Consider the following 17,824-nt stretch of genomic DNA (forward strand, 5'->3'; position numbering starts at 1 on the left):
TTTCCAATGGCCTAATACGGTATATATATTTCTTGGATTAACAATATTAGCACTTACGTGGCACTGGGCTGTAAAATATGTTGGGATTTAGCCTAATAAGTTGTTTTCTTAATTCATTAACACCAACTCCCGATGGTCCTGTAAAAAAAGAAAATGTGTTATAATTGTAAAACAATTAAAAATAATAATATCCCGTTAATCTACATCTATTGGGTTGTTATACTACAACCACAAAGTGAAAACTTTCATAAAATTTACCAAACTTATTATATATACAGTTCACACCAAAAGTTTGGACACACCTTCTCATTTAAAGATTTTTCTGTATTTTCATGACTATGAAAATTGTACATTCACACTGAAGGCATCAAAACTATGATTTAACACATGTGGAATTATATACTTAACAAAAAAGTGTGAAACAACTGAAAATATGTCTTATATTCTAGGTTCTTCAAAGTAGCCACCTTTTGCTTTGATGACTGTTTTACATACTCTTGGCATTCTCTTGATGAGCTTCAAGAGGTAGTCACCGGAAATGGTCTTCCAACAATCTTGAAGGAGTTCCCAGAGATGCTTAGCACTTGTTGGCCCTTTTGCCTTCACTCTGCGGTCCAGCTCACCCCAAACCATCTCGATTGGGTTCAGGTCTGGTGACTGTGGAGGCCAGGTCATCTGGCATAGCACCCCATCACTCTCCTTCTTGGTCAAATAGCCCTTGCACAGCCTGGAGGCGTGTTTGGGGTCATTGTCCTGTTGAAAAATAAATGATGGTCCAGCTAAATGCAAACAGGATGGAATAGCATGCCGCTGCAAGATGCTGTGGTAGCCATGCTGGTTCAGTATGCCTTCAATTTTGAATGAATCTCCAACAGTGTCACCAGCAAAGCACCCCCACACCATCACACCTCCTCCTCCATGCTTCACGGTGGGAACCAGGCATGTAGAGTCCATCCGTTCACCTTTTCTGCATCGCACAAAGAGACGGTGGTTGGAACCAAAGATCTCAAATTTGGACTCATCAGACCAAAGCACAGATTTCCACTGGTCTAATGTCCATTCCTTGTGTTCTTTAGCCCAAACAAGTCTCTTCTGCTTGTTGCCTGTCCTTAGCAGTGGTTTCCTAGCAGCTATTTTACCAAGTAGGCCTGCTGCACAAAGTCTCCTCTTAACAGTTGTTGTAGAGATGTGTCTGCTGCTAGAACTCTGTGTGGCATTGACCTGGTCTCTAATCTGAGCTGCTGTTAACCTGTGATTTTTGAGGCTTGTGACTTGGATAAACTTATCCTCAGAAGCAGAGGTGACTCTTGGTCTTCCTTTCCTGGGGCGGTCCTCATGTGAGCCAGTTTCTTTGTAGCGCTTGATGGTTTTTGCAACTGCACTTGGGGACACTTTCAAAGTTTTCCCAATTTTTCGCACTGACTGACCTTCATTTCTTAAAGTAATGAAGGCCACTCATTTTTCTTTACTTAGCTGATTTTTTCTTGCCATAATACAAATTCTAACAGTCTATTCAGTAGGACTATCAGCTGTTTTTCCACCAGGCTTCTGCACAACACAACTGATGGTCCCAACCCCATTTATAAGGCAAAAATCCCACTTATTAAACCTGACAGGGCACACCTGTGAAGTGAAAACCATTTCCGGTGACTACCTCTTGAAGCTCATCAAGAGAATGCCAAGAGTGTGCAAAGCAGTCATCAAAGCAAAAGGTGGCTACTTTGAAAATATGTCTTATATTCTAGGTTCTTCAGTCGTTTCACACTTTTTTGTTAAGTATATAATTCCACATGTGTTAATTCATAGTTTTGATGCCTTCAGTGTGAATGTACAATTTTCATAGTCATGAAAATATAGAAAAATCTTTAAATGAGAAGGTGTGTCCAAACTTTTGGTCTGTACTGTACATATATGCACATCATATTTGTGATAAAAATCAGTGCATTTTATGCAGGACAATGCCAGACCTCATGTGGCTGGAGTGTGTCAGCAGTTCCTGCAAGATGAAGGCGTTGAAGCTATGGACTGGCCCGCCCGTTCCCCAGACCTGAATCCGATTGAGCACATCTGGGACATCATGTCTCGCTCCATCCACCAACGTCACGTTGCACAACAGACTGTCCAGGAGTTGGCGGATGCTTTAGTCCAGGTCTGGGAGGAGATCCCACCGGAGACCATCCGCAACCTCATCAGGAGCATGCCCAGGCATTGTAGGGAGGTCATACAGGCACGTGGAGGCCACACACAATACTGAGCCTCATTTTGACTTGTTTTAAGGACATTACATCAAAGTTGGATCAGCCTGTAGTGTGTTTTTCCACTTTAATTTTGGGGGTGACTCCAAATTCAGGCCTCCATTGGTTAATAAATTTGATTTCCATTGATGATTTTTGTGTGATTTTGTTGTCAGCACATTCAACTTTGTAGAGAACAAAGTATTTAATTCATTCAGATCTAGGATGTGTTATTTGAGTGTTCCCTTTATTTTTTTGAGCAGTGTATATATATATATATATACAGGGTGGGCCATTTATATGGATATGCACCCTGTATATGCACAGTACATGCACACACATACACACATTCAGTTCTGTAGTCTGAGAACTAGATGGACTAACCCAATAGAACAATAAGTCTATGACGGTCACAGGGTCTTCTCTGATATCTTACAACCTCTTCATAAGGGGCAGCTAAAGTGTGGTAACAGCTACTTGGACATCTAGAGTAACAGGAAAATTGGATGTTGTGGGACTTTCTGCGGCAAAGGCGCATGCTTCTCCGAAATCCAGCTGTGGAAGACAGAAAAAGATTATTGCCACAACACTGATGAAAGATTATTACTGTGTGCATGTCCTATTGGGGAATATAGAAGTCATATAAATGAAATAGAGAGAGATCCAGCTACACAGACAAAAATTCCTGAAATTTTATTTGTTCATATAAAAATCACACAAAACATCCATAACAGTCCAAAAGTGATACACTACCGATGTGTTTGTTATGCATGTCACACCCTTAGTCATGGTCCACGAATACTACATGCAACAAAAACAGAAAAACCTACAAGAAGCAAAATGAACCTCAACCCCTCTGTAAATAAATAAAAAGCAAGTGCATTTAAATAAAATAGGGTTCTTAGTAACACTGTTTCTGATCAAGAATAGTATGAACGCTATCCCACCGCGACAAGATGAATCCGTTCGGGAAAGTCCTACACTGTCTAATATTAAAAACCTTACCATGTGTCAAAGTTGACCGCTGTGTGAATAAGGGCAGACAAAGGACTGGGTCCCGAACTGTGGACACTAGCCTAGGGAAGCTTTTTAAATGTTTCACTTTTGGACTGTTATGGATTTCTTGTGGGATTTTTATATGAATTAATAAAATTTCAGGAATTTGTATCCATGCAGCTGGATCTATCTCTACTTCGTTTACTTGTCTTCCTGCCTTAAAAGTGGTGTTGATCCGACCTCCGGAGAATTAAGGACTACTGTGGTGAGATGGATACTCCTTCTATTTTTCGATATAGAAGTCTTCCTATTCATAAATCAGATGTTGCCATTAATATAAAAGCTAGTGTTGTTTTTGTGCAAAAGTTGTAAAGTATAAATAAACTATAAAAAAAGTGTTACATATTATATATACACTGCTCAAAAAAATAAAGGGAACACTTAAACAACAGAATATAACTCCAAGTAAATCAAACTTCTGTGAAATCAAACTGTTCACTTAGGAAGCAATACTGACAATCAATTTCACATGCTGTTGTGCAAATGAAATAGACAATACAGTAGATGGAAATTATTGGCAATTATCAAGACACCCTCAATAAAAGGAGTGGTTCTGCAGGTGGGGACCACAGACCACATCTCAGTACCAATGCTTTCTGGCTGATGTTTTGGTCACTTTTGAATGTTGGTTGTGCTTTCACACTCGTGATAGCATGAGACGGACTCTACAACCCACAGAAGTTGCTCAGGTAGTGCAGCTCATCCAGGATGGCACATCAAAGCTGTGGCAAGAAGGTTTGCTGTGTCTGTCAGCGTAGTGTCCAGAGGCTGGAGGCGCTACCAGGAGACAGGCCAGTACACCAGGAGATGTGGAGGGGGCCATAGGAGAGCAACAACCCAGCAGCAGGACTGCTACCTCCGCCTTTGTGCAAGGAGGAACAGGAGGAGCATTGCCAGAGACCTGCAAAATGACCTTCAGCAGGCCACAAATGTGCATGTGTCTGCACAAATGGTTAGAACCAACTCCATGAGGGTGGTATGAGGGCCCAACATCCACAGATGGGGGTTGTGCTCACAGCCCAACACCGTGCAGGACACTTGCCATTTGTCACAGAACACCAGGATTGGCAAAGTCGCCACTGGCGCCCTGTGCTCTTCACAGATGAAAGCAGGTTCACACTGAGTACATGTGACAGACGTGACAGAGTCTGGAGACGCCGTGGAGAGCGATCTTCTGCCTGCAACATCCTTCAGCATGATCGGTTTGGCCGTGGGTCAGTAATGGTGTGGGGTGGCATTTCTTTGGAGGGCCGCACAGCCCTCCATGTGCTCGCCAGAGGTAGCCTGACTGCCATTAGGTACCGAGATGAGATCCTCAGACCCCTTGTGAGACCATATGCTGGTGCGGTTGGCCCTGGGTTCCTCCTAATGCAGGACAATGCCAGACCTCATGTGGCTGGAGTGTGTCAGCAGTTCCTGCAAGATGAAGGCATTGAAGCTATGGACTGGCCCGCCTGTTCCCCAGACCTGAATCCGATTGAGCACATCTGGGACATCATGTCTCGCTCCATCCACCAACGTCACGTTGCACAACAGACTGTCCAGGAGTTGGCGGATGCTGTAGTCCAGTTCTGGGAGGAGATCCCACAGGAGACCATCCGCAACCTCATCAGTAGCACGCCCAGGCGTTGTAGGGAGGTCATACAGGCACGTGGAGGCCACACACAATACTGAGCCTCATTTTGACTTGTTTTAAGGACATTACATCAAAGTTGGATCAGCCTGTAGTGTGTTTTTCCACCTTAATTTTGGGGGTGACTCCAAATCCAGGCCTCCATTGGTTAATAAATTTGATTTCCATTGTTGATTTTTGTGTGATTTTGTTGTCAGCACATTCAACTTTGTACAGAACAAAGTATTCAATAAGAATATTTCATTCATTCAGATGTAGGATGTGTTATTTGAGTGTTCCCTTTATTTTTTTGAGCCGTGTATATAAATAAACACTTGTTATTGCTTAAACCTGCTGACTCACAGAATAAACCTAAGATATAATTTATATTTCATAGTGAACGCCATAAAATGTAAAAATAAAAATTGTATTGCTCTCAGAAGGATTCGATGAAAGCGCAATCTATAAAATCATTGTACTCTATAGCTCAAAACTAGCCACAGTAGCACAGTAGTAAGGGGTTAAAGAGGACCTTTCACCAAAATTTTCTTATTTAACTGGACATACAATGTAATAGTGGTTTCAGAGTGGAATAAAACATTTTTTTTATTTCACCTCTCCATTGCATTGATATTGTGAAAGTATCTGGCACCTAATGAGTTAACTTTTGTCACGTCCGAGTGTGTGTTATTGTAATGCACACGCCCGGGCTGAGTGGTGTGTGCGTGTATATGTAGTGATTCCACTGGACCGTGCCGGAGAGTGAATGCCCGGAGGGGCGTAACTAAGTATCCACCCGATCCGACCAGGTTCGCACGACGGCATACGACGCCAGTGCACCAAGGAGGAACCGAGCAGAGGGACCAGGTGCTACTCCAGGACAGACCCCGGACACGGCTGTTGACCCACACAGGGGAATACAGGAACAGGCAGGTCAGGCTGGCACACAGACTGCTGGGTACAGGCAGACACGGCTGGTATGCAGACTGGCGGATGCTGGTAAGCACGACTGGTATGCAGGCAGGGAGGTACTGGCAGGTACGACAGGTTGGAGCACCGAGTGGATAGGACCCAGTACAGACTGGGACTCAGGAACAGAACCGCAGATGCGGTGGACAAACAGCAGAGTGAGGCCGCCCAGAGAAGCGAGCAAGAGCAGAACCAGACGAGACTGCCTGGAGCGGTAAGCGAGAGAGGAGCAGGACGAGACTGCCGAAGCAGCGAGCAAAGGGTCAGAGCAGAGCGAGACTGCCGGAGCAGCGAGCAAAGGGTCAGAGCAGAGCGAGACTTCCGGAGCAGCGAGCAAAGGGTCAGAGCAGAGCGAGACTGCCGGAGCAGCGAGCAAAGGGTCAGAGCAGAGCGAGACTGCCGGAGCAGCGAGCAAAGGGTCAGAGTAGAGCGAGACTGCCAGAGCAGCGAGCAAAGGGTCAGAGCAGAGCGAGACTGCCGGAGCAGCGAGCAAAGGGTCAGAGCAGAGCGAGACTGCCAGAGCAGCGAGCAAAGGGTCAGAGCAGAGCGGAACCGCAGACGCGGTGGACAAGGCTGAGCAGAGCAGAACCACAGACGCGGTGGACAAGGCTGAGCAGAGCAGAACCACAGACGTGGGAGACAAGGCTGAGCAGAGCAGAACCACAGACGCGGTGGACAAGGCTGAGTAGAGCAAAACCGCAGACGCGGTAGACAAGGCTGAGCAGAGCAGAACCGCAGACGCGGTAGACAAGGCTGAGCAGAGAAAAACCGCAGACGCAGTAGACAAGGCTGAGCAGAGCGAAACCGCAGACGCGGTGAACAGGGCTGAGATAAATCACCGAAGAGGAAAACAAAGACAAAGCAAAGGGGACAGGGCTCTGTTCACACGGAACAGAAAGAAAGGCAGAACCAGATACACACTAGATACTTGCAAAGAAGTAGCGAGAGGACTCCAACTCACAAACGGAAGTACAGCGACAACGAGAAGGAGTTAGGTGCACGTTCAGACACTACAGAAAAAGGGAGCAAACGGACATAAAGGCAAAACAGATAAAAAACTAGGAGACAGTTCAGACAAGAACAGTTACTGCAACAAAATGGGAGTGTGTCTGGGTATGCGGCCCCCAGAGGGCGAGACGAACAGGCTAGGAGCGTGTTCAGACAGGCCTGGAAATACCACCTCAGGAAGGCAGACAGACAGCTGGCTAGAGTGCACAGACAGGACACAGTTCAGACACAGGAACTGATACTGATAGGCAGGAAACATAGACGGGACCTGGCATGTCAGCGACCAGAAGCCAACTGACAGAACACAATGCTCAGGCATGGATTCCAGGGAGGAGCTGGGTTAAATACCAGGTGACAGACAGCAATAGGCTGAGGACGCACAAGGGGTGTGCCTGCAGCAGCTACAAGAAGCAGGAAGTGATCGGGCTCCGCCCTTAAGCAGCAGAAACAGAGGCAAGCAGACAGCATGGAGGGAAGCCAGGCCAGCAGACTGGACTGGAGATCAAGTGCGTGCTCTTGCACAGTGGGAGATGGACCACCATGCAAGGACACCGCCAGGTATGTAACAGTTATCAGATAGTTTTCACTGGGGGGGGTGTACTTCTCACTGAAAGAGCTGGCCAATCATAGGCAGGCAGCAACACACTGGAGAAATTAGAATATGTCCCACAATAGCTTAGATTTCACTGTGTGTGAGATGTAAGAATACAGCCTTAATCTCCTGCTCTAAACTCCTGCATCATTAAAATTCTGGTGGAATAGAGCACAGGTGACTCACACCTATCAGATAAAGTCTCTGTGGGAGGAAGGGGCAGCACAGCTGAGTTTAGCTGTGTCACATTACAAACCCTTCTATCAGCTCTCCTCCTCTCATAGCTCTGCCCTCCCCCCACAAGGACCTTATATGAAAGGTATGAGTCATCTAATCTCCCAGAACTTTCAAATCATTCACAAGATTAGGCCAGGAGTTCAAAGCTGTAGCCTTACATCTCACACACTGAGAAACATGTTCTGAGCTATTGTGTGAGTGTGTTGTTTTTCTGCTTTATTGCTGCCTGCTTATGATTGGTCGGCATCATAGAGGGACAATATTTACACGCCCCCCGTGAAAACTGTCTGATAATTTTTGCTTAGCTCAAATATGTGTTAACTCACTGAATGCCAAATACTTTGATTGCTAATATCTCTGTAATTGATAGGTGAAATAAAAAAAAAAGAGTTTTATTCCGCTCTGCAGCCACTATTACATTGTCTGTCCAGTTCAATGTGAAAACTTTGGTGAAAGAACCTCTTTCAAAGGAATGTGTCATCAGACAATCATCTATGGTTTGAATAAGGTTTTTGTGTTTAAATGTCTTATTCAAAACCACTGGATTTTTCCATATCATTATCTATATTTTAAATGAAAATGAGAAATATTGCACCCACTCGCCACTGGGGCATTCCTACACTCACACTTCCTGTTGTTTTAGGTAATCCACATGTACATTAGCAAAAATAGACTGACTCACACAGGAAATGACAGAAAGTCTAAACAAGCCCCAGTGGCCAGTGGAAAAATTGCAAGATTACTAATTTTTTTTTTTTTTACATAAAGATTGTGATGGAAAAAAAACATTATCCAAAATTGCTTAGAAATACATTTAACACAAAAAACTGATTTAAACATGTGTTCCTTCTCTGATGGCACATTTCCTATAAGTGTAAGTGAGATAGTAAATCCTACAAAAACACTACATAAAAACACTGTGATGTGTCCAAGATTGTTCAGAAAGACTCATTGGCAATAACCACATCTACTCACAGAGGGATTCTTTTATGGAATTTCAATGTTTTTATTAAAGACCTACATGTGTACAATATTTATTTTTGCAATTTTGTTTCATTAAAGTCTTCATATTTATTAGGATGTGGGATTCCCATGGACCCATGTGTATAATAGTTAATCCACATTCCTTTGCTATAATAACAAATCTCAGACTTACCAATAACGTATGCCTGTCCATCACTGCCATATTCTTCCTCTTCTTAACATGCATGTAAAAACAGGACGGGGTGAGAGAGGATGTTATTATAAAAGCTTGTCATTCTTTATCATTACGTTGTGTGAGACATGATTGGAAAACTTTGTGTGTGGATTAAACATTTAGGACTACGGTTCACAACTGGGATCATCAAAGTTCAAAACAGGCAACACAAAATGACTGAAAAATAAACAGGAAAAGTGAACAAGTAAATGAAACATAAATGAATATGAAAATGTAAAATGCACTTGTTTTTTTGTAATCATAATTACATTTTGGCCTAGTGATCATTCTACAACTGAAATTACTTAATGTATATAACCAGTTGTGTTGTGGAGCATCCTTTCCTCGGGTAGGCTCATGACAGTAATGCCTCCGTACCATATTCATAATGTCACTGTGAGATACAGTTGAACTTTCACCATTTTTGTTATGACTAGTAGAGGACATGGGGAAAACTTCAGAATGACCGCCTTCAGGTACTTTAAACTTTGGGGACTTGTCTTGAATTTTCAGTATTTGAGTATAGGCAGTTAAACTCCTCTGTGTTTTAGTAAAAGTTGCAGTTGATGCCTGAAACAGACCTCATCAGTGACTCTGGTAGCTGTTCTATCACTCCTTCATGCTTTACACTGCATCTTGTGTTCCCAGATTGACTTATAAACATAAGTCCAATTCACAGAGTGAGGACCTACATAACTCAACAAAAATCCACTTATTTAAAACACTATCACTGACTGAGGTGGACTAATATGATAAAATATAACCAAATAATCAAAAATACATATATTTGGTATCGTCACGTTCAGAAACGCCTGGTCTATCAAACTTTATAAACAATTAATCCAATTGGTAAATGGCGTAATGAGAAAAAAATCAAAATGCCAGAATGGTGTTTTTTTGGTCGCAGTAAAATGCAATAACAGGCGATCAAAAGATTGTATCTACCCCAAAATGGTATCAATAAAAACGTAAGCTCGGCGCGCAAAAAATAAGCCTTCACCCGGCCCCGGATCCCGAAAAATGGAGACGCTACGGGTCTTGGACAATGGCGCAATTTTTTTTTCTTTTAACAAACTTTGGATTTTTTTTTCACCACTTAAATAAAAAATAACCTATACATGTTTGAGAACTGAAAACTCGTAATAACCTCAAGAATCATAATGGATGGTCAGTTTTAGCATTTACTGAACATGGTAAAAAAAAAAAAAAAAACAATTGTGGAATTGCACTTTTTTTTTTTGCAATATCATCGCACTTTGAATTTTTTCCCCATTTTTCAGTACACGATATGGTAAAACCAATGGCGTTGTCCCGCAAAAAAACAAGCCTCACACGACCATATTGATGGAAAAATAAAAAAGTTATGGCTCTGGGAAGAAGAGGAGCAAAAAACGGAAACGCAAAAACGGAAAATGGCCCAGGGGTGAAGGGGTTAAATGCATTTTTGTCATTTATTATCCTTTATTCTAACAATACATCTAATAATCATAACAATGAATTGAAATGGTAACATTAGAAAATTGGTGCAATGTAATTAAAGTGACGCGCCCCCAGGGCCGTGGGGTACTCAGCAGCCGGGCCCCTGCGTATGCCGGTAGGGGAGTATCACGGTGGCTGGCCCGGTCCGTGACCCAGGGCGGTCAGTGCAAAGGGGGATACTTTTATATGGGGATTTTTGGGATTGTTCGTGACGCCACCTGTGGAATGCGGCTAAGGGGTACCGCCGCTGCGGAGCAGTCCTCTGGAGCTGGTGTTACGGCAGCAGGGATGGCGTGGCTCTCCACAGGTAGAGCTAGCTCCAGGGCAGTGTAGGATGTGGAGGTTGCGCTGGGTGTTGTAGAGCAGTGAGGGAAAGATGGCGCAGATAAAGAATGGACGGAGGCAGTGCGGTGCAGTCATCCGAGTCTTTACTCACAGTTTTTATGACAGTTCCATTGGTGCACTGTACGGGTGCTAGCCTCCCACGTCACGCTGCATTCACCAGGTAGGGGTTCAGCACTTCCTCAGGCAGATTAGGAGTACTGGACAGAACCCCACTTTCTTGTGTTCCTAGCTAGACCGACTTCACACTGGGTCTTTCTCCCTCCTGCCCTGCGCTGCCCACTCTCAATCCCGCTCGGGTGCTCTGAAGTCCCTCCTGTGCGTCGGAGTTCCCGGACCTGCTTGACCCTCCTGGGGATTAGAATGCGGCTTCAGCAACTGACTATATAAGCCAGAAGCCTCCGGTATTTCCAGCCGAGACTTGAAGTACACGACTGGGCCAGGGACCGGTCCCCTTCTTGCGGCCTACGATCCCTCTGTCTTCTGACAGATGGGGGGCATACGGGTGCCTTCCTGCACTCGCCGTACCCCCTAGGATCCCTTCTTAGAACGGAGCCTTCTCCTCTGCTCCCCTCCTGGGCCTCTTAACACTAGGCCCCTACTTGTGGAGCAGAGCTCCTACTGAGACTCTGCTCCATGACTGTTCTTCACTGACTCCACTGACTGATCTACCACTCCCTAAAATGGCTTCTCTATTTTATACTCCTACCAAAGTGCTCCCTTAAACTACTTCCTCCACCCTCACCCACTACTGGTTCCCCCTACCTCTGGGTTCCCTCCATTCCAGCCAGGGACAGGGCTCAGCAGGAAAACACATTGCATCTTGCCCTTCCAGCCGGCCTGGAGCAGTGTAGTGTTGGATGCAGGTGTTTGGGGTTCCGGGCAGCACTCCCTCCTTACCTGAGGGAAGGAGACACCACACCTCTGGGTGAGGTGTAGTACCTCTGTGGCGACTGAACCCTCAGGGGCGCCACAAAAGCAATACCTTCTCCTACTCTTCTAGAAAAATTGCACTATGCCCTCATTTTTCACAAACTGCCAATATTAATCTATTATTCTATTCCTACATGATTACTATGCTAATCAAATGTTTAACCCCTTTACGACCAAGGGAGTATTAGTACGTATCTGTGCCCTGGGCCTTATGGACCTGATACGTATTAGTACGCCCTGGCGATTTCGCCCGCACACAGGCTGTGCGGGCGCAATCGCGGGCGGGTGTCAGCTGATTGTCACAGCTGACACCCAGGGCTATGTGCAGGGAGCGGTCTTGCACCGCTCCCAGCACATTAACCCCCGCAATGCTGCGATCAAAGTCGATCGCAGTCGATCGCAGCATTGCAGTGGCAAGGGGAGGTGATCGCCGATACTCACCTCCTCTTCCGGCCTCCAGCGATATCTGCCGCGGCTTCCAGGATGTTGCCATGACAAAAATTTTCGCCAAATTTCTGTTTTTTTCACAAATAAACGCAAGTGATATCGAAGAAATTTTACCACAATCATGAAGTACAATATGTCACGAAAAAACAGTCTCAGAATCAGGGGGATCCGTTGAAGCGTTCCAGAGTAATTACCTCATAAAGTGACAGTGGTCAGAATTGTAAAAATTGGCCTGGTCATTAATGTGCAAACCACCCTCGGGGGTAAAGGGGTTAATCTTGTTCCTCAAAAGGACCTCACTTAGCCTGACAGAGCCTATTGTACACGTGCAAACCTATACACTGCTGTATGTAAACACTCCTATTTATATACGATAATCTTATTAGCTGTCATCATGATCATTCCTCATTCTATACATCTGCCACTAGAATATATCTTAGATCATCTCAATGTGTTTCACCCCCCCGCCTCCCCCCACTGACTTTTGGGTGGGCACACCAGAAGGCTAAATTACACTATTTTTGTGTGCTAACACATAGATCTATTGTCAGCACAGGAGCATCTTTGTTAGGCTATGTGCCCACGATGCAGAAATGCTCCGGATTTTTCCTGAGCGTTTCTGCATCTCCCTGGCAGAAAAAAACGCATGCGGATTGTACATGCGGATTATACATGCGGATTGTACATGCGGATTATACATGCGCATTGTACATGCATTTTTTCCTGCCAGGGACATGCGGATGTGAAGCGTTCTTCACTTGCATTTCCGCATGCGGGTTGTCAAGCACTTTCCAAGCGATTTTAGCATCACTTGGAAAGTGCTTGTCAACTTGGTCACACTATATAAATCCATGCAAACAGCATGGATTTATATAGTGTGACCCGAGAGAATATCAAAAAATAAAAAATAAATCTATACTTAACTTCCGATGGCCCGCGCAGTCTTGCTTCACCGTCCCGGCTGCCGGCAGATCGCGTTACACTGAAGGACCTGCCGACGTCAGCGTCACGTGACCCGTCACATGACTCTGACGTCAGCACTGGTCCTTCAGTACATCGCGAACTGCCGGCAAGTGAAGAGAAGGAGAGCGGGGGCCGCCAGAAGGTAAATATATATTTATTTTTTATTTTATTCTTTTTTTTACAGTTTTCTATGGTACCCAGGTCCGGAGAAGAGTCTCCTCTTCTCTAGACCTGGGTACCATCCGCACATTAGAACGCCTGGAATGCGCATCTACATATAGTACAGACCAAAAGTTTGGACACTCCTTCTCATGTAAAGATTTTTCTGTATTTTCATGACTATGAAAATTGTACATTCACACTGAAGGCATCAAAACTATGAATTAACACATGTGGAATTATATACTTAACAAAAAAGAGTGAAACAACTGAAAATATGTCTTATATTCTAGGTTCTTCAAAGTAGCCACCTTTTGCTTGGATGACTGCTTTGCACACTCTTGGCATTCTCTTGATGAGCTTCAAGAGGTAGTCACCGGAAATGGTCTTCCAACAATCTTGAAGGAGTTCCCAGAGATGCTTAGCACTTGTTGGCCCTTTTGCCTTCACTCTGCGGTCCAGCTCACCCCAAACCATCTCGATTGGGTTCAGGTCTGGTGACTGTGGAGGCCAGGTCATCTGGCGTAGCACCCTATCACTCTCCTTCTTGGTCAAATAGCCCTTACACAGCCTGGAGGTGTGTTTGGGGTCATTGTCCTGTTGAAAAATAAATGATGGACCAACTAAACGCAAACCGGATGGAATAGCATGCCGCTGCAAGATGCTGTGGAAGCCATGCTGGTTCTGCATGCCTTCAATTTTGAATAAATCCCCAACAGTGTCACCAGCAAAGCACACCCACACCATCACACCTCCTCCTCCATGCTTCACGGTGAGAACCAGGCATGTAGAGTCCATCCGTTCACCTTTTCTGCGTCGCAGACACGGTGGTTGAAACCAGAGATCTCAAATTTGGACGCATCAAACCAAAGCACAGATTTCCACTGGGCTAATGTCCATTCCTTGTGTTCTTTAGCCCAGACAAGTCTCTTCTGCTTGTTGCCTGTCCTTAGCAGTGGTTTCCTAGCAGCTATTTTACCATGAAGGCTTGCTGCACAAAGTCTCCTCTTAACAGTTGTTGTAGAGATGTGTCTGCTGCTAGAACTCTGTGTGGCATTGACCTGGTCTCTAATTTGCGCTGCTGTTGACCTGCGATTTCTGAGGCTGGTTAATCGGATAAACTTAGCCTCAGAAGCAGAGGTGACTCTTGGTCTTCCTTTCCTGGGGCGGTCCTCATGTGAGACAGTTTCTTTGTAGCGCTTGATAGTTTTTGCAACTGCACTTGGGGACACTTTCAAAGTTTTCCCAATTTTTCGCACTGACTGACCTTCATTTCTTAAAGTAATGATAGCCACTCGTTTTTCTTTACTTAGCTGCTTTTTTCTTGCCATAATACAAATTCTAACAGTCTATTCAGTAGGACTATCAGCTGTGTATCCACCAGACTTCTGCACAACACAACTGATGGTCCCAACCCCATTTACAAGGCAAGAAATCCCACTTATTAAACCTGACAGGGCACACCTGTGCAGTGAAAACTATTTCCGGTGACTACCTCTTGAAGCTCATCAAGAGAATGCCAAGAGTGTGCAAAGCAGTCATCAAAGCAAAAGGTGGCTACTTTGAAGAACCTAGAATATAAGACATATTTTCAGTTGTTTCACACTTTTATGTTAAGTATATAATTCACATGTGTTAATTCATAGTTTTGATGCCTTCAGTGTGAATGTACAATTTTCATAGTCATGAAAATACAGAGAAATCTTTAAATGAGAAGGTGTGTCCAAACTTTTGGTCTGTACTGTATACAGTGATACGTAATCCATGCGGTCTAATGCAAGTCAATGGCGGCGAAAACGCAGCACTTCCGCAAAATAATTGGTAGTGCTGCGTTTTTTTCTGCAATGATAATCCGCAGCGGAAATTTCCGCTGCATGTGCACAGCACATGCGGATTATCATTGGGGAACATGGCAGGCCTTCTACCATGCGTTTTTTAAGCGTTTCTGCAGCGTTTTTGCTGCTGCGGAAACGCTTAAAAAACGCATCGTGGGCACACAGCCTTACACTCCCCGCCACAATAAGAGCCACCTTAAACATAAGTCCAGCAGAAGGTCAATGCATGTTTAGTTGATTTTTGCATATAGTGAGAGATAAGAGTGATCATAAACTACAAGCAACTAAACCATTAGTGCACATAGGGACTGTAAATAAAGTGAAATCGACCTAGTGGGTTGCAGTTAATATAAGCATATATTATAGGCCACATCAGACATCTTGTTTTGCACTGATGAGGTGGCAAACACCCAGAAACATGTCTCTGGTTTGGCTTTTTCTCCTAAATCATATGGCAAGGCTCGATAAAGGGTCAATATTTATTATGTATTGTGAGGCAGTGACCAGGATCGTATACAAAGGATGCTATATATCCCCCAGAATGTGTACAGAGACCTATTAAATCCATTGGAGTGCATTGCAGTCACAGACACACCTGCGGCTGCAATGCAGGAATGAAGGTGAGCATTGACCTGGTCAGGCTATCTGGCTAAGGCAGATTTGTAAAACCCGGCAGGGCCTTCATTTCTTGGAGGAGGCTACAGGAAGGCAGTGGGGCGGCCTCCTCCCTCCAACCCGGGTTTTCCAGTGGCTCTTGCCACAGGTCCTTTAAAAACCCTGCATTAAGGATTAGCGTTGTTCAGTGTTGGGACCTGCTAGGAGTATAGCAGGAAAGCTTGGCAGATCTGTGAGTAGCTGAACCCACACCTGGGAAGGCTCTACACCCATCAGGCTCTGAGCGGCCTGGCACGGCCGTTGCCTACGGCAAACGTTGTTTAAGGACTCATGTTAACCCGGCTGCGAACCGGAGGACTTTCTGTTTACCCGTGAGTTACTGAATAAAGCTGTTTATGTTGGACTTGCTTGGGTCACTGCCTCAGTTACTGCACGATGAGAACACCGCCGCCTTACAGCTTGGTGGAGAATGCGGGCATTGTGACTGAGGCATACCCCACCGGCAGCTGCAAAACCACAATCCAGCCTGCCACCTTTCAGCCCCACTCCATGGACAAAATGGAGGAGCTGATAAAGCAGCTGGTACTCACCCAGCGGCAACAGCAGGAGCAGTACCTGAGTCTCCAGCGGCAACAGCAGGAGCAGGAACAGCAGCATAATCAGCAGCAGCAGCTACTGTACCAGCAGCAGCAAAAAACAAATGAACTGATGCTGCAACAGATTGCTGCCCTGCGGGAAACAGCCCCGACACCAATTCCGGAACGTCGAGAGGCCCGGGACAAGGTTCGCTCAGCGTTGAGGAAGATGGGACCGGAGGACGACGTGAAAGCCTTCCTGACCATCTACGAACGCACAGCAGAGCGGGAAAACCTACCAGCCGGCCAGTGGGCGGAAGAGATGGGTCCGTTTTCGGTCGGCGATGCCCAGAAGGCCTACTTCGACCTCAGTCGGGAGGACGCCCAGGACTACCAGAGGTTCAAAGGTGAGATCCTTGCCCGACTGGGGGTCAATACATATGTGAGGGCTCAGTGTGTATTTTCATGGGCCGGTTTCAGGCTTATGACCTTCTGCAGCTGGTAAAGAGGTGGCTCCAGCCTGAGACCTTGTCTCCAGCCCAGATGGTGGAGAGGGTGGTGGTTGACCGGCTGGTGAGGACTCTGCCAGCCACTATCCAACGTTGGGTGGGGCAAGGGAACCCCGGCACCCTAGACCAGGTGGTCAGCCTGATCGAGCGCTACTCAGCCAGGGTCAGGTCTTTTAACAAGGGCGATCGGGTGTTGGTTCTGGTACTCACAGACGAGAGTAAGCTCATGGCCAAGTGGCAAGGGCCATATGAGGTTCAAGAAAAGATGGGGGAGGTAAATTACCGGGTGTATCAGCCTGGAAGGAGGAAACCTGAGCAGCATCTAGAGTGTTTAGTTACAGACGTCACTCCGGGCATATCGCCAGAGAGTTCTCTACCTTCAGCCAGGGATGCGTCGTCTGGGGGAGAGGTCAGGATAAGTGATGCTCTCACTAAACAGCAGCGACGGGAGGCTCGCTCACTGGTGCAGAAGAATACTTACGTGCTCTCAGAGCTACCGGGTAGGACTAAAGTTCTCCAACATGACATTGTCACCGAACCTGGGGTAAGGGTGCGAATGACACCGTACCGGGTACCCGAAGCCCGGAGGCAAGCCATCACGGCTGAGATAAAACAAATGCTCCAGTTAGGCATCATTGAGGAATCACAGAGTGAGTAGGCTAGCCCCATTGTACTGATTCCGAAAACAGACGGATCGTTACGCTTCTGTAACGATTTCCGGAAATTAAATGATGTGTCGAAGTTTGACCTTTATCCAATGCCCAGGGTGGATGAGCTGATTGAGAGACTGGGGCAGGCCCAGTACTTTACCACGCTCAATCTCACCAAGGGTCACGAAATTGGCGAAGGAAAAGACCACCTTCATAACTCCGGAGGGTCTATATCACTATGTGGTCTTACCTTTTGGGTTACATGGGGCCCCGGCTACATTCCAGAGGTTGATGGACATAGTGCTCAAGCCACATCAGGAGTACGCGTCCGCGTATCTAGATAATATTATCATCTTTAGCACCGACTGGCATACGCACCTACAAGCGGTGCTGGATTCTCTCAGAGCCGCA

The 17,824-nt window shown here is 45.6% G+C and overlaps 1 protein-coding gene across 1 annotated transcript in view; it reads right to left on the minus strand.

Moving 5' to 3' along the window:
* Positions 1-17,824, minus strand: part of MPP4 (MAGUK p55 scaffold protein 4) — a 325,130-nt gene that overhangs the window by 255,055 nt on the left and 52,251 nt on the right. The window contains exons 15-17 of the mRNA XM_073646104.1: positions 8,865-8,901; positions 2,619-2,789; positions 58-138 (exon numbers count right to left, since the gene is read on the minus strand). Coding sequence (XP_073502205.1) covers positions 58-138; positions 2,619-2,789; positions 8,865-8,901 — 289 coding nt within the window. The remainder of the gene's footprint in view (positions 1-57; positions 139-2,618; positions 2,790-8,864; positions 8,902-17,824) is intronic.

Source organism: Phyllobates terribilis, unplaced genomic scaffold, assembly GCF_046119375.1.
Source record: "Phyllobates terribilis strain yellow unplaced genomic scaffold, ASM4611937v1 Scaffold_9__5_contigs__length_417890890, whole genome shotgun sequence".
NCBI classification, from domain to species: domain Eukaryota; kingdom Metazoa; phylum Chordata; class Amphibia; order Anura; family Dendrobatidae; genus Phyllobates; species Phyllobates terribilis.